Genomic DNA, 21,516 nt, shown 5'->3' with positions numbered 1-21,516 from the left:
AAGATATTGTAATCGTTTTTTAGTTCATCGTTTTGGTCTTTAAAAGTTTGATTTTCAGTTTAATTAATAAAATACTTATAAAACAAATACTCACTTTGCTCCAATTTATGTGATATTTTTTATTTTCGAAAGTCAAATAATTTAAGTCTGACACGAAAATTTGCGTTTGGAATCTTCAGTTTTTTGAAATGAATTTTATATATCTGTAAACTACGTAAAAGTTACTATAAGACAATAATAAAAATATATGAAAGATTTATGGTTAAAGATAAATTTGTTTGAATCTCGAACTCTAAAAAGTGTCCAGGGATTATATTGCTTCTATAATAAATTTGACGCAATAGCACAACAATGTAACTTTACAAATATTCATAAAATAAAAATAATAATATCAAACATGAAAAAAACTACACAAGTGTAACACAAAGAGGAATAAAGTTCTTAAAATTTTGTATAATGTGAAGCTGTGAATTCAAAGTCATTCTGAAGTGTTAATTGAAGGCTAAGAGATATACCTAAAATTTAATATTTAATTATGTACAAGTAAAAATAGTAAATTACTAGTTTTAATAAGTTATTAATTTACTCAATATTAAAAATCCATACTGAATCAATAATTCGATAATTTTTTTTAAAAAAAATTATTGACCTAAGAACCCAATAATGATACATCAATAACACTTTTTTCAGTCGATCGATTTGATTTTACCCAATCCTAATAACAACATGTAAGACAGTCAAAATTTATATTAGAAATGTTCAAAATCAAAAAAAGAAATTCGACATTTACTTTATACCTCCGAAAAATTATTTAAATCATGATATTTTTTTTAAAAGGTGGTGAAAATTAATAAAATCAACCAAACAATCCTATTTGTATTTTTCATTATTTGATAATTTTTTATAATTTAAGATTCTAATATATTTTGTATGTTATATACTACTACCTAAAACTTAAAAGTAGACGTTGAGGAAAAAAAATCATGAATTAATAATTACATATGAATCCTAGTCATTAAACTTTTTTTTAATCTAACAAAATGTTGGAAGGAGTATTAAATTTTTTAGACCAAAGTTTTTATTCAGTTATTATATTTGTTTTTTTTGGGGCCACACCACCTTTGCTATATTAAAGGAAACCATTTCTTCCTTTCACATGAATATTCTCACTTCATTGACTCACTTCTCCATTTCCAAAATCCTCTTCCCTCCAAATTATCACCGCCGTCTTCCACCGCATCGCCGCCGCAAAACCACCGTCATACAATGAAGTAGCTGTTAACTCCGTTAGAGTATTTTTTTTTAATTAGCTGTCGAAAATGGGTTGTTGTGTTAGCAGTGGTAACAGCAAATTACTACCTCCAACTCTATCAAATTCTTCTTCTCAACAGAGTGAGGAAGAAACAGTGAAAGAAGTGCTCTCTGAAACTCCCACTGTTCCGAAATCAAAACTCTATGCTGATGAAAATAATAGTCCCAAAAAATCATCACCCATCTCGAAATTTTCGAATTCGATGGAAGAGAAATACTATAAAAATCACATTATGAAGAAACCCATTACCCCTGATTTCAACCACCCAGATGATGTTTCCGAAGAAGTATCCGAGATCTGTAGCAGTACTCTCAGTGAGGCAGCAATGGTAACAGAAAAGCGATATGCAGTTGAAGATGACGTTAACGAAGTCCGGCAGCGGTCACCGGCGAAGTACCGGAACGGTTCCTTTCAGAGAAGTGTTGGAAACTCGCCGGCGAGAAGATCCGATCCGTCTCCGGGTCGAGTGAGATCCGGATCCGGTAGGGAATCTCGGGTACAGAGGAAGGATAACGGGGAATGTTCCGGTAGGAGATCGAGGTCACCGGCGATGAGGACGGAGAATGGAGGATATGGGTCGGGTTTAGGGAGGAGTCCATCGGTGAGGAAAACGGGTAAGTCGCCGGGAAGGGTGAGATCCGAATTGGGTGATCGGATCCGGAAAATGGATGAGAGAGATGGAAATGGAGAAAATAATTGGGCACCGACAAATGGAAATGAATCACTTGAAAATCCACTTGTGTCATTGGAATGTTTCATTTTTCTTTAAATTAATAATAATAATTAATGTAATCTTTTGGTAAAAAGTTGCTGCAATATTATATTTTGACATTAACATGATGCAATCTATCTACCTTACTCTACTTAATAAATTCTAACGTGTCTGATTAATTTAAATTTATATTAAGATAACTAGTTTTCATTCATCAAAATTATTTAAACGTGACATTTAACACGTAAATTTGATGGATAAGTTTATGAAATTTTAGACTTATAAAACTTTTGAATTAGTAAGATTTATATTTTGCACCTAATGAATGAAAAATAAATAAAATATGTGAATGAATGATTGTTCAATTTGAAGTCTGAATTGGAGCCTGACTTTGCTTGGATTGGAATATTGGATTATGGATTAGTACTCAGTAGTCCCAACCTCACACCTCTGTACCCAACACCACTCATATGGGGTGTTCACATTGATGTAATATATCATAAACATAATAAATTATGATTGAAATAAAATAAATAAAAAGATATTCAGAAAAAAGATATAAATATTTTATTTTTCTTTAAAGAGATTCAAGTATACTGTGACATAATTTACATTAATCTAGAAGTATCACTTTTAGCTTGTCTCTTTTAAAATAAAACACTCAACAATATCTAATACTAGAAATCCTCGACAAGAACAATTTACTTTTAATGTAAAACTTTTCAATGTAAATTCAAATTTTAATGATTATATTTTAGGCCGACTAAAAGAAAAAAAGTGAAGAAACAGAGTGGCAACTGTTGTGGGGGTAAAATTTGGATACAATAATTGGCAACAGACTTTGAATCGAAGAAGATACACATGCCTTTATGGGCTGCGGCTGTCAGCAGCTTCTTCATTTTCTTCACACATTCTCATGTACCTACCTGCTCTTCCTTTATTTTGATTCTTTTGTCTTTATTTTCATCTTTAATCTGCAAAAACAGACTATTCAAAACCACTAATTACTAGATGATGTTTTCACAAAATTTTCAAAAATTGTAGACTTACCAAAAACAGTAATAATTATACTATATAAGTTTAAGTGTCTACTTGTATACATTTAAAGTCATAGAACATAAATATTAAGTCGAAGAGGGGTATATTCCGTTTTATATCTATATAAGCTAATAGTGAAAGTTGACAAATGAGTGAAAATTGTTGGACTAAATCGATTCTTGTTATTTGACAAGTTGTGTATAAAAAAAGGGAAAAGGAAGATGCATGTGATCATCATGAGAGTACTAAAGGGGAATGGAGCAAATAGGTTGTTGGGATTTTAATTTGATAAGATTTGTACATTTATGGCTCTACACAGCTGGTTAGGCTAATGTGAAACTTTGACCAAATCTCTCTACATATACATGGATCTCAATTAAACTGGTTAAATATATGAATGTATGGGGTTCACAAGACAAGATTAAAAGTACCATATTTATCACAACTAACTTCACTACTTTACACCATACATTGCTAATATTTACCAAGAAAATTTTGTCATATGAATAATTAATGCTCGAAGAATAATAAGGGTGTTGGGTTTTAGCTAGCAAAATGTAAATGAAAAAAATAAATAAAAAATAAAAAAGTGGAGGAACCAATTTTAGGGAGAAAATGAAAAGTTGTTGAAAAGTCATTTCTCCTATATTGGTAGAAGAAAGGAAATTATTGGCATTATATTAGAAAACACTTCTTTTACTTCTTAAAGAGTTAAGAAGAAGGTGTCGCTCGTGCCGTCGTTGCTCGACCTCGGCTTCGGATCTGGCGCAAGGAAATTTATTTGAAATTCGCGTGAAACAGTAATAACGATTTGAAGGGACCTGTTCCTTCCGAAAAGTATTTGCTTGAACAAATATGTTTCTTGCTGAAAATAACTATAAAAAGGAGTCTTTTTTGTTTTTCACTTACTGAATTTTTTTTACTGTTCTTGCGTTCTCTGAAGTTATTCGTTTTTCACTTACTGGAAATTTTTCTACTGTTCTTGCGTTCGGTGAAGTTAAGCTACTTCTTTAACAGGTTAATTCATTTTATCTTGGGAGAAATTAATCTACAACCTCGAGTACATTGAGGGGATTAAATTTCTTAAGGAAGCACAGTGATTTCTGTAAACTCGGATTTACAATATTCTGTCTTTTTCATATATTTGCTGTCTCTATATTTTTTGACTAACCTGAATACAGAAGATAACAACAAGTTGTTGATTCACGCTGGTTTTGTTGGATGTAGAAATTGTTTGGTCCATCCTATTAGTATGATCCGTTTGAAAATAAACATCTTCAAAAATATATAATATTATTTCTTGGCTGTATATAGTAGAAGTTTAAAACGAAGAGGGAAAATCCCGTTTATAGCCGTTATTGTATAGTACTTGGACTATATATATACAGTGGTCCATATTATTTTTTTGGTGCTATTTATTTATGCATATATAGCTTCTGAAAAAAACGTTACTATAATTTGTCAATTTGTTGTTAGCTATTTCATCATATTATATTATAGATTCCCCAGTATATATTACCCATATACTTTGGCACACAAATGTTATATTTCAGCCCATACTTATGAAGTTGACTTACCCTATATATATAGGACCATTTCTGTGTTTGAATATTCAATTTTCATGTCTTTTGTTGCAACCTGCAGTTGTAAAATTGAGATACAGTATGGGTGTCAATTTTGTGCCATGATTTTAATTTGTACTTATTCTACTTGCAACTTTCATGATAAAACATGAGGAAAAAGACAAATAAATTGTTTTTACTTTATTACCATAGTAAATAATTTCAAAAGTTTAAATATATAGAGATAAAAGAAAATCAATGCTGAGAATTACTATAAGCACAGAGCTAAGCATCACCATGTCTGCTTCTCTCACTATAAGCACAGAGCTAAGCATCAACATGTCTGCTTCAGTTGTGTGTTCCATACAAGAGAATAGTCGACAGTAGTATTGCTAATCCTATCCTATTAGTACTATATTTATATGCTTACACCCAGTGATTCTAAATTCTATATATATATATATATATATATATATATATATACTCGAGATATTTACATATGAAGTTCTTCTCGAGTGTTCGAGTGCCCATGCATTCCCTCTCCTCTACCTAGATCCGCCTACTTATAATTACAACAAATAGTGTCATTCTATATATGCATATCGAAAATGCTTCATGAATCAATTGACTATAATCTATCGGCCTTGCATATCAGTGATGGTCAACTCATTTTTAGAGCCAGTGAATGAATCATAATAATAATTATTATGATTATAAGAAGAGGAAGAAGATGTGCTTGCTCCTATTGTGTAATTTTTCCTTGTGACATAAGCTGGTTGATTAGGTCTTGGAAGAGCCATGCTTTCACTTCCAAGCATAATTATCACATTGGACATAATTGGTCTATCACCTGGATCTTCTTGCACACATAAAAGTGCTACGTTTATGCACTTTGCTACTTCAATTTCATTGAATGTATCCACTAGACTTTGATCCATTATCTCCATTGCCTTATTTTCTATCCATAGCTTCCAAGCCTGTAATTATATTTAATTTTCGACTCATCAACGATCCCCAATATTCATATAAATTGTATGTTTAAGATTACATGTTCTAAAATAGAGAAAGTATTTTGGTACTTACATGACCCAAGAGGTTTGAGTCTTCAAGAACATCCAAGTTTTTGTTTCCACTAATGATTTCCAGTACAACCACACCAAAAGCAAAAACATCAGACTTGATTGAAAAAAGTCCTTCCAATGCATATTCTGGTGCAAGATAGCCGCTGTATATCACAAAGGCAAGAATTAATCTCAATTAAACGAACAAATTATTCCAAAATTAATTATCATGTATATGAGATAGAAATGTCTAAGATGAATGAATACAGAATATACAAAAATCAAATATATATTCATAATAGCTACTCTAACATTTAGCCTTTATTCACCGCATAATTTTCTCCGCCCATGATAATAACACGTGAAGGAGGTGTTAAAATATAATCAAATTTACACACTTCAAATACTTGATACTAGAGGGAAACAATATCATGCCGGTAATTAAGATCCATCTAGCTCCGGTGACACGGTGAATGAAGAGTTCCTGATCGGAGATTTGAGAGGGGCTAGTTCATGAAATAAGGGCTGCTCGTAGGGTTTCTGATTCTCTATAAACAGGTGATTGCACAATGTACTTGTAATTTTCATAAGCTTTTTGGCGATTATATATTATGCAGAAAGTTAAAACTGAAAGTGTATAGATATTTACTTACTAAGTTCCGGCGACCTTTTGCGTCTTAGCATCAATATTTCTGCCTTCAACAATCCTGGCCAAGCCAAAATCTGATATTTTGGCATTCATCTCTTCGTCTAATAGAATATTGCTCGTTTTTAGATCTCTATGAATGATACGTAATCTGGAGTCGTGGTGTAGATAAAGAAGTCCACGAGCAATGCCCAATATAATTTTGAAGCGGATATTCCAATCCAACAATGGGTGTACACTATGATCTTGCAAAACAAGTTTGTAGAAATCACAGCATTAGCAAAAACCGAAAACAATTGAAGGTACACTATATAGCAGCTTTTTAGAAATCAAATACTTTTGCCTACAATATGTTTGATAATTGTCTCAAGAGAACTATCCTAGAAGAAGCTCATCAAGTCAAAATTGAATTCACATTGTGTCCTAAGAAACTCTATACCTTCTAGTATCGGAGGTATTTGATTATTTTTTTCTCAGGATAGATAAAGCACCTGGGTACAGTCAACTCAAAGTCGTTTGGTTGGGAATAAGTTATCCTGTGATTAATTATCCCTTGACAAGTTATTCCACCAAGTATATGAGATAACTTATCCCATCACTAAGGTGTAAATTGTGGGATAAATAATCCAAGGACTGTCTAATACCTCCAATTAAATCATCACTAAGGTGTAAATTGTGGGATAAATAATCCAAGGACTGTCTAATACCTCCAATTAAATATAGGATAACAGAAATTAAGCATTCTAATTTCTAAGCTTTTGTTACTACATTCTTGCATTGTTTCACCATTGACGAATGTTCCCCATGATAAGAAAATCTTTCCACACCAAAAGGAAATTCCCAGCAATAGTTTTCGGATACTCGTTTTCTGTTTCCAATATAATAATGACCCCCAACAAAGCAAAGTTTTTGTTCAACAAGGGTGAAGAGGTGGTTTAGTTTAAATGATTATTGACCCTTATATCTGTATGTTGACTGGTATAATGAAATTAGAGCTTTACTGAACCAACTGGAGAGATTCTATAATGGAATGGAGCCAAGTTCTCAGAAGAAAAGTAAGTAGACTCACTAAATATATGGGTGTCTAAGCTTTTGTTGGGCATATGTTCATATAATAAGATCTTTTCGTTCTCCTCGATGCAGTAGCCCAAAAGTCTCACTAGATTTCTGTGTTGGAGTTTGGCAATTAACATTACTTCATTTTTAAATTCTTCAGCACCTTGACTAGAATGACTTGACAACCTCTTAACTGCCATTTCTTGTCCTTGAGGGAACTTACCCTGTACAATATTAGATGTAGTTAGCAAGATAAAAATAAAAATGGTACAAATAAACAATGCACATGTGAGAACCACCACCTTGTAAACAGGGCCAAATCCACCTTGACCAAGCCTGTTTGCGTCTGAGAAGTTGTCAGTAGCGACTAGTATGCTTTCCAAGTTGAAAAATGGGAGATCTATCCGTTTCTTATCATCTTCCGTTACCAAATATTTAGATGAACCTCCACACTCGGACAAATACTCTATCCCATTCCCCAAACTTATTTTCTTGGCTTCTCATTACATAAAGTAAGTTCAAAATTAGCAGAAAATTCATAATGTATATCATACATATATATAAAAGCTTGTGCTATTTGTTACCTTTCCTTCTTGCCACCTTTTTTCTATTGTAAATTACATAGCAAATGGTTATAGTTCCAGCAGCTAGACTGACAGAAATAATCAGGACTTTGAGATTCAAGGATGTTGCCTTCTCTCCACTCCATCCTCTTTGTCCTGCATGCTCTGAACCAAACGAAACTGAAACTTGCTTAGGTGAATAAAATGGAGAATACAACTAAAAGGATTAGAGGGTGGAGATCCACACCTTGTTAGGTATGCAAACAAAGTTCCCCACTGATGGTTGAAAAGGAAAAGAAGCTACATATAAGGTGTAATTGTACTATTCATGGTGTGAGATCTTCTGTGGAAAATTCTACATGCATGGCCCAAAGCGGACAATATCACATCATGTTAAGCGTGTGTTTGGGTTGTTTTATCCCAACAACTGGTATCAAAGACAATGCCTTGGCTGGACGAGTATGGAGATGGCAGAGTGATGGCGTTAGACCCGTCTTAGTGTCTTTTCCCATCTATAGGGAGATTTTCTACCTTTACCTGTAGCTTTGAAGGTGCACACAAAAGAAGCCAGTAGTTTGGTGGCTGTGAATACTCGGTTGATGAGAGTGATACACAATTAATCTCAAAGTTAACCATGAATACTCGATTGAGAGGGAGATTGAGTGTGTGTGAACAAAGTCCCACGTGAAAGTAGAGAAGAAAAGAAAGGTACATAAATTGTTGGATACTCTTAATAGTGTGGGGCCTTTTGGACAATACTACGCGATGTTCAGATTTCCTTTGGGTTGTTCTTGCCAACAACTAATATAGAGTCAATGGTTATGCGAGATGAGTATAAATATGGTGGAGTGGTGGCATGGGGCACGACTCAATGCCTTTGCATGTCTACGTGCCGATTTACTACCTTTACCCACAGTTGTGGAAATGCATACACAAACAATAAGTCAGTGGGCTTCAGTGGCCATAAATACTAGATTGATATGGGTGAGCCCATAAGGTGATGATTCATGTGAAACTTAGTTTGAAGTGGAGATGATTGGGTGTGCGAACAAAGTCTCACATTAGTAGCTGAAAAAGGAAAAATAAGACATATAAGGTGTAGTGGTGGTGCGAGACCTTTCGAGAAAAATCAGGCGGGTTTGGCTTAATGTGGACATATCACACAATGTTAAGAGTATCTTTGGACTGTTGCCAACAATATGTTGAGCTTTTAATGAATTAAAAATAGACATAGCTACTGAAAATAACTTAGCAGTGGCATCTATTCAAGGTAAATGATGACCTTTATATAGACATCCAAGACCATGTACGTTGCAGACTTGCATCATACTTTCCTGTTAACATAACAACCCACTAACCATAAAATTAGAGAAACTTCTGCTGACTACTAGGCACTAAGAATAATAGTGTCACTGCATGCTAAAGACCAGGTAAAGATTAGACTAAACAACTAAAGACTCTATAGACTTGTAGTCAAGCATGAATTATAAAACGAGGAGCTGGTGTTAGTCTTGTAACATACCTCTGGTACAATTTAATGCTAAATCATCCCATTTGTAGTATTTATTACATAGACACCTTCTCTGACCTTGTCCCTCCCTGATGTTGCAACTTGAATTTGGCCAATCCCCACAATCTGCAGAAGTTTTGCATGTAGGTTCTGGTGGTGGTTTCCACATGATGTGTATTCCATTTCTTAATCCACCAGGACTGAGGTTTTGTGATTTTCCTTCATCACACTGGTCTATACGATGAAAGGGCAATGACTGATTGAGCCATAAAATTTTAGTTTTGGTATCACATGAATTACCAGCATTTTCTGCACGCACTTGTATTACGAATGTTCTGTTTTCCTTATTTATGTCAATGACAGGATATGAGCCCTTCAGTGTCCGGAAATGTACTTGTCCAGTTAAATCATCACAAGAGAAACTATAATACAAAGGATCCCCACAATTTGGTTGACTGCTCAATGGATAAGGTATAATGTTTGAGCCGCAAGGCTTGCAATTTCTCCTTGTTATTGCTCCTGCAAAATGATATTTATGGATATTCTTGTCATGAACCTCAATTATCCATGTCTTGACATTATAGTTGAACAAGATATTATTCTACTTAATGGTTTACTCACATTTTTTCTTTTTCTTTTTCGGGGTTGAGGGGTGATGAGGTGGAGAAAATAATTGGCATAGGAAGGCCCGTTTGGATAAAAAATATATGTACCAGACTACATAGTTTGTCCAATGAAGAAAAATCTCTACTTGTCTAAAATTGATACTGATCTTATATTATTTATATAAGGTATGGCCTGCAAAGTTAGACAAATTGTGAAAGGAAGTACCAATATCAGTAATTGTTACGCGGACAGAGAGATTGTGGCCACCAGTATAGTTCTCCTGAAGATTGTTGAGATCTTTCGTCCAAATCTGGCAACTAGGTACAGTTTCCATGCTAGAAGTTTCTCTCTCTGCTATAGGTTGTTCAAAGTATGAATATGCTAGGCACTTACAGTTTCTTAGACACCCTTTTCTGCAATCTTCTTCACTTTTAGCCTCCACATATGGCATGTCTGGCTCCTCAAATTTCATTAAGTGCATATTTAAGAATGTGTCGAATTCTGACTTCTTGTTGCAACTACTAACTGGCTTTCTTGAACAACCATCAGTATAAGTCCCAACCGTCCATTCATCTATAGAAACAGGGTCAAATCCTGGCAAACACTTGCACCGAGACATAAACCCACTGTTGCAAATTCCAAAGTTCCCACAAATGTCCTGCACCTCGCATGGACCTTGTGGTTCTGACCACATCTGAAACCACCCTCGACTCTCGCTAAACCAGCCATATAATTGTATTTCCCCTGAGGAATTCATTACGAGCCTAGTGTAATTGAAGTCTGACGCCAAAGTATTAGTGTTATCACTGAAATTGTTTAACATTGACACCACCAAGGATGGAAGTTCACTGAAACTAAAGGGTTTGGCATAAGCAGGTGGAGCAGAGCCTTTCCAGCGAAGGGTTGTATCTTGGAATAGTATGGTGTACTCAAATTTTCTTCCTGGACTTTGCTGAAACGTGTAATTTCCAGTGCTGGGATCCTTTTTTGTATCACTCCAAGCAGTCAACTTCAATGCATTGTTCATGTTCATACCAGGAAGGAAAGTGTCAGTGGGGTTGTTAAAACTTTGCCACAATCTCTTCCCTGACAAATCATCAATTAAAACCAAATTTCCTGAGTCATAGAGCTTTGCTGTACGCTTAAAAGAAGATGCACTAACAAGTCCTGTTGAAAAATAAGAGTTGCTTGTTGAGTCCAACACTTTGAGATTACCATCAACATCAATGTCAATAGCCAAAATTTCTTCTGATATGGGAATTGGTTTGTCCCTATTGGCAACCCACACAATAGTTTCTGGACTCACCTGGTACCATATGCCAACATAATTTCTTATTTCTCCATCTTTAGATCGTTTGTTGAAGAGTCCCAGCTCGAATATCTGTCCAGCTGACACTAGAGTTTTCCTTTTGTTTGATAATATGTTCCTTGAAGTTATCATGTCCCTAGAATCACATTTGAAGTACAGCAATAATAAAAACAAGAAGACACTAGTAGACTTCATGTTGCTAGCTCATAAAAACAATGGCTATGGAATATTGGTATTCAGATTTGAATTAACAACTCTTGAGAATAATCTCTGGTGCTTACACTACCGTAAGGATTTTGCTCAATCTGGGACCAATTATTCAGTATAATTCCAGCCCTTTTGTTTTCAAATGACTAGGATAACAAGTTTCTGAAAAATCAGAAAAATGACTTTTAGAAAATAAGTTCCGTAAATGACATTCCATCCTAATGACCCTTACATGGACTAAGATTATATGTAAATGCTACTCTATTAGTTACAATATTTCAACTTACCAAACACTAGAAAAAAAGTTACTAAAATACTAAATAGTTTTCTTTACAAATCACACCCTTAGCCTTCTTTCTTTTTCAATCTAGAACTTTGCATTCCCTTCTTAAATTCCGTTGGTACTAAATGGTAGTACTAGGGACCCTTTTTTTTGTTTTCTTTCTCCTCCCCGGTCCCATAAATGTTTCCTCCAATCACGTAAGTACGCGTCTTGATCGTCTTTACTCTTGAAAAATAAATATTTAAATCTTTCTTGATTATATTGGAAGTCGAAAATAAAAATGAATGGAGAGAATTAATTGAAAGAGAATACACAAGAATCCAACCGCCCCTCAACATTTTTGGACCAGTCACTCCCCGATGGCTCGTGCTTTTCATAATCATTAAACTGTGACAATTCTCAAAATAGTAAGTATAGTCTATTATTGCTTTCTTTTGATTTGATCAAATTGAGTAGTTTCTGTTTGTATTATGTATTTATTTTAGAATTTTATCGGACATGTTAATTGATTTTAGTTATGTAAATTTTGATAAATATTTTAATTTATTTCCTTTAATTATATTGATACGACACTAACTAAAACTTATAGTAGTATATTTCGCTAATGTTTGGCCATAGATTTTTAAATATTATTGGCAAATATTATTTGACTGAAAATTTCACCATGTGTTTGGCCATAGGATTTGAGAAATATATTTCACCTTTTTAGAAAAATATGATTCATACACACAAGTTTTAAAAACTATCAAAACTAACTGAAAGTTTGTATTACAAGTCAATTGGATGTTCGTTATAACAATAACAAATAGTGTCCATGACACTAAAGCAATGTGGTAATTTGGAGTGAGTGCAACAAGAATTATTCCATACATCGTGAAGTAGACAAAGCAAATGACTTTGTTACCTAGAGCCAATTTTTAATAATTTTCATCAATAATCATATCATTATTTAATATTCACTAAATATTTCATCACTATTTTGATATTCAAGTAAAAAATTATGTAATACAACGCAAACAACTACTAGAGAGGGTGTTTTTGTAAAAGATAAAAGATTGGGGTAAAATTTAAATTTTCAAATTATCCCAAATAATGAGATTTGACCCAAATACTAGAAAAAACTAGTATTTGGAAATTTGGGATATTTGCCAAATAATGGCAAATTGTATGGACAAACATTTTTTGCCAAATTTTTCCCAAATATTATTTGGAAATTTATGGCCAAACGGGGCCGAATCATATAGAGTAACTTTTTGGTATTTAAATTTAAATTATAAAATATTGAGTTAGATCTAATCCAATTTAGCTTTAAAGATTTATTAAATTTATATTCAACAAATAAAATAACACATAAATTAAGACAAAGAAAGAGTTAATATTAAATGTCGAACCTCCTTCCACTAGTTAGTATGTTTACTTCTCAGATTTTAAACCCTATTATTAAAAATTCTAGCTCCGCTACGATTTTGTCGATAGTTTGAAATCTTATTTTCCCACCAAATTAGTTTTAGATCCCTCATCAATCACTTTAAAAGATTTAATTGTCGAAAATACTGACCCATCAACTAATTTCAACACCCATTTGTCAATCCTCGCTGAGATAGATATTTTCGATCGTTCCTTTACTCCAAATATAATAGAGTATGTGTGTATATATTGTATAAGAAGTGTATATGAATAATTTTGGATGGCTACTTATGTCCTTGCCTCATTTTGTACTTCATATGAAATTTGGATGCTGGCCCGTTAGCCCAATTCATATGCAAAAAATTGTCAATTATAATACTTTGTATAATTTTTTAATATAATATTTTTTTTTGTTTAAAATATCAAATTAATATAATCTAATATAACTTTAAAAATAAGTCAAATTGACTTTTATAAAGCGCAAAATTACAAATATAAGTGAACGGAGAGAGTACTTTATAACAGTCATTGTTCTAACTTTAAGAGGTATAGCTCTCGTCTCAGCTTTTTCTTTGAAATTGGAAAATTTGGAGTAGGTTTTGTGAGAATTAGCAGTTGACTAGGTTTGAATTCAAGAGGATATATGCTTATAATACCATGATGTATCTTGGGAAGACCAATTTTGAATAATTCAATGTTGGAGAATGGAACATATTGACAACATAGACAAGCTAAAACCTCTTTAGCTATTTCTTTACTTAAAGCTTTGGGTACAAAAAAAAAAAAAGAGAGATAACCAGCTGAGAAAATTCTATGTACATAACCCAAAATCCCAACTGGGAAACTCAAAATATATGCTCATGTTACCCTTTCATAATTCCATAAAACTGGCACTTGAGATGTTCGCACAATCAAGTTAAAAATAGCTAGGAGTTGGAGTTTAGGACACAGGGTGTATAGGATTCTGCTGATGGGAAGGCCATGGATTGCGTTCCGGTTGACAAGGTGCAGGAGCAGGATGAGCAATAAAAGTTGGAATGTCATTTCCTGGCATCAAGACTGAAACTTCTTTGGCATTTGTAGATACCTGAAGCAATCAAATGTTTTCATGATCTTCACAGAAAATTCAATACAAAGCAATAAATATGACAGATAAAAGACTGGTTATCGACTCTCTTGTATCTTTCTATTGACAGATATCCCCACTCTTAGCTATGTTATCCAAGAGGGTCTAGGTGTTTGATCTTGTATATGTATGTGTAGTTTAGCTGCTATAGAAGAAAGGAACTCAAAGAGATGAACATCCAAGTCTCTCGAAGGATTATCGATTCACCAACCAAACAATGTACCATAGATGCTTTTCTTGCTTTATTGGGCACTAAAACACACAATAATTGTAGGCCAACCTAACTCTTGAACATCACTATGTGTGATAATACAATATGTTACCTTCTGACTCACTTTAGCTTTCTATATTTAATTTACTCAAGGTTAATTGTACATGTTCATCTATGATTCCTTTACATTTCACATTATGTTTGGTTGGTGGAATCCAGGCTGAATGCTTTATTTTATGGGGGATAAATATAGGTACCAATGAGTGCCTTCCAGCACATAAAAATCCCCCCCCCCCCACCAAATCAAAAGTTCAACTCAGTTTCTCAAGGGAAAAATCTTTTTCCACTCATACTAGTATTACTTTTTTTCAAGTGAAATGAAAGTTAAAAACACTATTTCAACTTCAAAAAGATTATGTTTCCGAATTTCAGTCAGTTCTGCAACCAAACGCCTACTTAGTATCTAAACTTGAAGCAGGTTAAGCATATTAAGTATGTTTGTGCATCTGTAAGAAGTATTAGCAGGGACTAAGAAGATTAATCATTTTAAAAGCTGTAATATTCCATACAAAAAGGCGCCAGGACAAAGAGAAAGGGGACGAAAGTCCCAGTAAAGGAAAAACTTCGAGGATGGCTTATAAATCGATTTCATACTAGGAGAAAAGGTTGGAAAAATATCATTGTAGAGATGATTAAGGTCCCTAAGCAAAGAAGCAAGTTAATTGGAAGTGTTAACTTTAAGCATAAAAAAAAGACTTTACTACAATGAACTTTAAGTTATGACAGCAAAAGGAAGCTATTTGTCTATAGTTACATGTAATACAGGATGGAGAGAAGATATACTAATTCCTTCTGTCTATGACTGGCGGCGGTACCGGAACCGGGTGAACTGGACCGTTAAGTTCTGGAACCGGTACCGTTTCGGAACCGGGACCGGACCGGTAAACCGGTAAATTATTTCGTGTTCCGTCCCGGAAGGGAAGTATACCGGACCGGTAACCGGGACGGACCGTTATTAAAAAAAAAAAAAATTATTTAAAAATTGAAGATTTAATTTTTTTAATTGAATATAATTTTTTATTATAAAAATTAAAAATTTAAATTTCAAACTTCTAAAGTTAAAAAATTTTAAAATTTTGAAACTTTGAAGTTACAAAATTTAAATTTCAAACTCTTAAAGTTTGAAATTTTAAATTCAAACTTTAAAGTTTAAAGTTCAAATTTTCAAACTTTTAAAGTTTGAAATTTAACTACCGGTTTTTGCATTATCGGAGGATGTAAAGTTACACATTTTTTACACGCTCTAATGCACTTTTTTTACCCTTTTCTTTTTGAACAATATTTTTACCGAAATCCATCTTAAAATATTAAACGTGAGATTATATATAATACGAAAAATGTAATGCAAATAATAAATCACAAAATAAATAAATAATTATTTAAATATAAAATAAAAGTTGGAACGAATGTACCGAACGTCTACTTAAAAAAGTAGACGTTTATGACCGCCGAAAGCCGAACGTGAAAAGTTGAATTTTGAAGCTCCAAATCCAATTTCCAAAGATCAAATAAGGCAACACCGGAATTTAAGATTATTATATATTAGAAATTTAGAAATTAGAGAGTAGAGAGTTGAGAGAGTAGAAGATGAATAGATGATTTTGTGATTTAAAAGAATGAAATTTAGGGGTATTTATATGTTTAAAAAAATGGGTTAAAGTGTAATTTTTAAAACTTTAGGGTATTAAAAAAGATTGAGGTGGGGTAGGAGTGTAATTGGCTGAAACTTGGGTCAAATAGCCGTTGGGGGGGCCCACTAGCCGTTACCCAACGGCTATAAACGGATAGATTTAAAAATAAAAATAAAAAATTGACCGGACCGGTAACGGATCGGTAATTTCCGGAATCGGGAGGGACCGATAAATCCCGATTTTCGTCCCGTTACCTGTCCTGGAACCGGTCTATACCAATACTAACCGGTACCGAACCAGGCCGGTAACCTGGATTTACCGGTTCCGCTGCCAAACTTATCCTGTCCCAAATATTAGTCATTTTGGCAAACTAAATTTATTTCAAATATTTGATGGTTTAGCAACACTTCAGTCATTTATTACTTTCTTTTTTCCAAACCTCACTATAGGATCATTGAGATCTCCGTGGGTTAGTGGTGCGCAGTAAGAAATTCGGTGGACAATGAGTCCCACCCCTCTATCATATTCCACAAAATACCAAGTTGTTGTCTAAGTCTGGCAGCGGAACCGGTAAATTCCCGTTACAGGTCCAGTCCGTTCCGGTTCGGTATCGTTAGTCCCGATATAGACCAGTTCGATTCGGTTCTGGGACAGGTAACGGGACGGAAACTGAGATTTTCCGGTCTCTCCTGGTTTCGGAAATTACCGATCCGGTCCGGTCCGTTACCGGTCCGGTCAATTTTTTATTTTTTTTAAATCTATCCGTCTATAGTCGTTGGGTAACGGCTAGTGGGCCCCCCAACGGCTATTTGACCCAAATTTCAGCCAATTACACTTCTACCCCACCCCAAACTTTTTTAATACCCTAAAGTTTTAAAAATTACACTTTAACCCATTTTTTTACTTATAAATACCCCTAAATTTCATTCTTTTAAATCATCTATTCATTTTCTACTCTCTCAACTCTCTACTCTCTAATCTCTAATATGTAATAATCTTAAATTCCGGTGTTGCCTTATTTGGTCTTTAGAAATTGGATTTGGAGCTTCAAAATTCAACTTTCCACGTTTGGCTTTCGGCGGTCATAAACGTCTACTTTTTTAAGTAGACGTTCGGTACATTCATTCCAACTTTTATTTTATATTTAAATAATTATTTATTTATTTTGTGATTTATTATTTGCATTACATTTTTCGTATTATATGTAATCTCACGATTAATATTTTAAGATGGATTTCGGTAAAAATATTGTTCAAAAAGAAAAGGGTAAAAAAAGTGCATTAGAGCGTGTAAAAAATATGTGTAACTTTACATCCTCCGATAATGCAAAAACCGGTAGTTAAATTTCAAACTTTAAAAGTTTGAAAATTTTAAATTTAAACTTTAAAGTTTGAATTTAAAAATTTCAAACTTTAAGAGTTTGAAATTTAAATTTTATAATTTTAAAGTTTGAATTTTATTTTTTTTTAACTTTTAATGTTTGAAATTTAAATTTTTAATTTTTTAATTATTATAATAAAAATTATATTCAATTGAAAAAATTAAATCTTTAAGTTTTAAATAATTAATTTTTTTTAATAACGGTCTGTCCCGGTTTCCAGTCCGGTCCGGTATACGATCGGTTCCCTTTCAGACCGGGACGGAACACCAAATAATTTACCGGTCCGATCTGATACCGGTTCTCACAGTACTGGTTTCAGAACTTACCGGTCCGTTCACTCGGTTCTGAAACCGCCGCCAGTCATATTGTTGTCTACTGCCAGATTCGAACTTGTGATGTGAATCTAACCCACACATCATAAGAGGTGTGGCCTAAATACTAGACCAAAGCTTTGAGGCCAAATCAACCTATATTGCTCCAATATAGTTATAGTTTTAATCAATTTAGATATTTAGAGGTAAATAGTAGTCTAGACACATACTTTATGATCAAGGGTGTGTTTGGTACGAAAGGATAATGTCTTTTTTGTTTTTTGAAAAAAATGAGTGTTTTGCTTATTTTTTTGTGTTCATTAAATAAGTAAGAAATATTATCCTAAAACATTAGATTATGGTTTTATATAATCTAGAAAAATATGATCAAAGGTGGAGAGGGAGATAGGGTACGTTGACAATTGGGGTAGGGTTGAATATGAGGTGTGTTGGATGACCGGGAGGATACAAATAATGCAGAATGCCACTAGTGAAACTTGTTTTTCCTTACTTCCACTAGGGAAATTAAACCGTTTTCCTTATTTTTAAGGAAATAGCTTTTCCTAGAAATTGGAAAAGCATTTTCCGGAAAATGTTTTTCTCCATACCGAACACAAACCTAAGACTACTAAATGAGCAAAAAACCTCTCAAAAGATATAATATAAATTGGATAATACTAAACAAGAAAAAACAAAGATTTTCTCAGGGTTGGCAAGCTGTCTCCACTCCAGGAGTATTCCATGGAGGACATCATTAACATTGGTGGTGACTGGTGATGGGATATATTAATGGAGGTGATGAGCAAGGAGTGGGGGCAAAGACTTAATATACAACAAAAGAAAACAACAACTAGGCATAAAGTCCCCAGATCTTATTAAAGGGGACCAACTGAAAAGCTAACTGGCCATTCTTCAAACACAAAATTAATGCGAGTGTTTTCTTGTGTATCACAATATGAAGAATATGCACATGCAAATATATAGTTTTATAATTCATAGACTTCTTAAAAAATTATTTATCCTCTTTTTTAGTTCCTCAACTTGGGTTTCTGCTGTAAAGTAGTAGCAACTTTATCTTTTTTAGATGACACTCGTGTTTAGGCCAGCTTTCACGCACCTCGACTAATTCCACATGTATGAGAAAACTCTATCCACTAAGGCTAGGACTGATGGGAAGAATCAAGTATGTTATTCCACATTAATGTCACTAAGCCTGGCCGTTCGGGGTGGTCAAGTGGTTTGAGTTAGGACTTCCATGTTGGAGGTCTTAGAAACCCCTTGCCAGCGAAAGCAAGGGGTTGGCCTTCTGGGTCGAGCTCGCCTGGTGCGGGTTACCTCTCCTATGTGGTTTACGGAGCTATTGCATAGGAATGGGGTTTTACCCTGTGCGTACTCAAAAGGATAGCGGGTGCGGGTTTCCCTTGTCGTCAAAAAAAATTAATGTCACTAAGCCTCTGAAATGCTCTCACTGGCACAAATCTTGGAGAAAATGAGTCAAGATTTATGAAATGAGAATTTTATTCTACTGTTTCTGCAAAAATAATGGGATATTTACCTTAGCCCATCCCCCACCCCACTCCAAAACATGAGAATTTGAAAAGGTGAGAAAAAGAGATGGAATATTTTAATAATAAAATAAAAAGGGAAATAAAGGGAAGAAACTATTATTCTAGTGACTGAAAATGGCACAGAGATATATTAATTATAGTGGAATTTAATCAGTATAAAGAAACCTGTTTGACAATTTCTTAGATGGGACACATTTCATTCTAAAAACAGCAACACAAATCAAAGATTGCAACACTAACATATATTCTGCAAAGCACAGAGAAATATTAAAACCTATATGACTAAAGAATAAATACATTGACACATATGTTATATATAAATAATTAATCTTTCTTAGAAACAAAAAAGCAGAATACTAAGAACTCATGTAAAGTCCAAACAAAAAAAAAAGGTTAAACATCAAATTCTTGTTCATCATTTCCTAACCTAATTCACTATTAACGTTAGCTACAATACAAAAACATCAAAAAACCCAATGGTCAATGTACAATAATGATGTAACTGCACTCCGTTTCAATTTATTTGTTTTACTTTTCTTCTTTTATTTAAAAGAAATGTATCTTTACTCTTTAATTCTAACCTTGAAACGGCAAAATTAAAGATACTTTGATACATGTAAAATAACTTTAATTCAAAACCAGAAACACTTACTTTAGGTGTAGGATATCCAAGTTTGTGGTTGAACCCTAACTGAGACTCAATGTCAGCATGCCGGCGGTGACCACCGGAGGGAGTCAATTCCGGCGGTGAAGGTGGTCTGAGGAACCTCTCAAAGATAGCCATGATAAGGAACATAGAGATTAGAATAGCAGTGGCAACAAAACCAAAAGAAACAGCATTAACAGAGTTATCAAAATGAGTCCAATGATCATCTTTTGTTAAGTACATTGGTGAACCAGTTGGTGATGGTGGCCAACCCCAACCCTCTTCTTCTGCCATTTTTTTCTTCAAAACCCCACAAATCAAGAACTGCTAAAAATGCAAACTTTACACCAACATAAGACAGAAAAAAACAAGAACTTGAGAATACAGAGTTTATTCAAAACCCCACAAACCAAGAACTGCTAAAAATGCAAACTTTTCACAAACATAAGGGGGAAAAAAAACAAGAACCTGAGAATACAGAGTTTATCCAAAACCCCACAAACCAAGAACTGCTAAAAATACAAACTTTTCACAATCATAAGAAAGAAAAACAACAACAACTTGGGAATAAAGAGTTTTTTCAAAACCCCACAAACCAAGAACTCCTAAAAATGCAAACTTTATACCAACATATAAGAATTAAGAAAAGAAAAACAAGAACTTTAGACTAGAGAGGCTTTTCAATATTTTGACACCATTAAAAAGAGAGAGAAAAACATGAAGATGGGTTGATTTTGAAATAAAGGAAGGAGCTTTGGAATTTGGTCAGAGATGAGGTGAGTGAGGGCCTCTCTACTGAAATGGTGCAGCAGCAGCAGGAAGACTGAGGTCTGAGAGGGGGGTTTGTCTTTATCCTCAGCTCTGTTTTAAGTGTACACACAAGTTTGGAAATATCAAATTTGATAGTTGAAATGGACATATCAGTCTAGCTCCTCTCATGGCATATATTGGAATCATCTTGTACTAGTGCCTTTTCATGGGAAATAGTTTTCAATTTTGTTTCGAGTTAATTAAAGCCATTTTTGTTTTCGACTTTTCCGACTTAAATTATTTATCGTGATTTTTATAAGAAATTCTCGTATTATCTATCATTATGTCAACATCTCACATTATTTATCACTAAATATACAACCAAAAGAACATATATCTTATTACATAAATAAGGTTAAAGATAATCAAAATTTCTCATAATTAACAAATAGAATTTTAGACAAAACAGAGGCAAAATATAAATTTGAACTTCATAAATTCAAAGCTTAGAATTCTATCATGATTAATTGTTTACTTTGTTTTTGAAAATATCTATTTGT

General features: G+C 33.6%; 3 protein-coding genes across 5 annotated transcripts; 1 reads left to right on the top strand and 2 right to left on the bottom strand.

Annotated features, from left to right (window-relative positions):
- The first annotated feature begins 1,144 nt into the window (after positions 1 to 1,144).
- On the top strand, positions 1,145 to 2,161 carry LOC107010952. The gene has a single exon (XM_015210224.2). The coding sequence runs from the start codon at positions 1,320 to 1,322 to the stop codon at positions 2,079 to 2,081; it is 762 nt and encodes a 253-aa protein (XP_015065710.1). The 5' UTR covers positions 1,145 to 1,319; the 3' UTR covers positions 2,082 to 2,161.
- Positions 2,162 to 4,863: 2,702 nt separating this feature from the next.
- Positions 4,864 to 11,983, bottom strand: LOC107010949 (G-type lectin S-receptor-like serine/threonine-protein kinase At4g03230). 3 transcript variants are annotated; one of them, XM_027914306.1, is made up of 8 exons: positions 10,292 to 11,963; positions 9,473 to 9,979; positions 7,972 to 8,130; positions 7,690 to 7,883; positions 7,401 to 7,611; positions 6,339 to 6,576; positions 5,708 to 5,849; positions 4,864 to 5,601 (listed from the first exon to the last, which is right to left on the bottom strand). In XM_027914306.1, exons 1-8 carry the CDS (start codon positions 11,568 to 11,570, stop codon positions 5,260 to 5,262), a joined length of 3,072 nt encoding a protein of 1,023 aa, XP_027770107.1. In that variant the 5' UTR covers positions 11,571 to 11,963; the 3' UTR covers positions 4,864 to 5,259. The 3 variants fall into 3 exon arrangements, 2 of the variants coding, with proteins under 2 accessions (XP_027770107.1, XP_015065701.1); XM_015210215.2 differs by having other exon boundaries at positions 7,972 to 8,115; positions 10,292 to 11,961; XR_003576322.1 differs by lacking the exon at positions 4,864 to 5,601 and having other exon boundaries at positions 5,751 to 5,849; positions 6,339 to 6,569; positions 10,292 to 11,983.
- A 1,952-nt stretch (positions 11,984 to 13,935) lies between these two features.
- On the bottom strand, positions 13,936 to 21,229 carry LOC107010953. Its single transcript, XM_015210226.2, has 2 exons — positions 20,213 to 21,229; positions 13,936 to 14,359 (listed from the first exon to the last, which is right to left on the bottom strand). The coding sequence occupies exons 1-2, from the start codon at positions 20,498 to 20,500 to the stop codon at positions 14,213 to 14,215; spliced, it is 435 nt and encodes a 144-aa protein (XP_015065712.1). The 5' UTR covers positions 20,501 to 21,229; the 3' UTR covers positions 13,936 to 14,212.
- Between the last annotated feature and the right edge of the window lie 287 nt (positions 21,230 to 21,516).

This window comes from Solanum pennellii, chromosome 2 (assembly GCF_001406875.1).
Source record: "Solanum pennellii chromosome 2, SPENNV200".
Taxonomy (NCBI): Eukaryota; Viridiplantae; Streptophyta; class Magnoliopsida; order Solanales; family Solanaceae; genus Solanum; species Solanum pennellii.
This window is presented reverse-complemented; position numbering and strand designations above follow the sequence as displayed.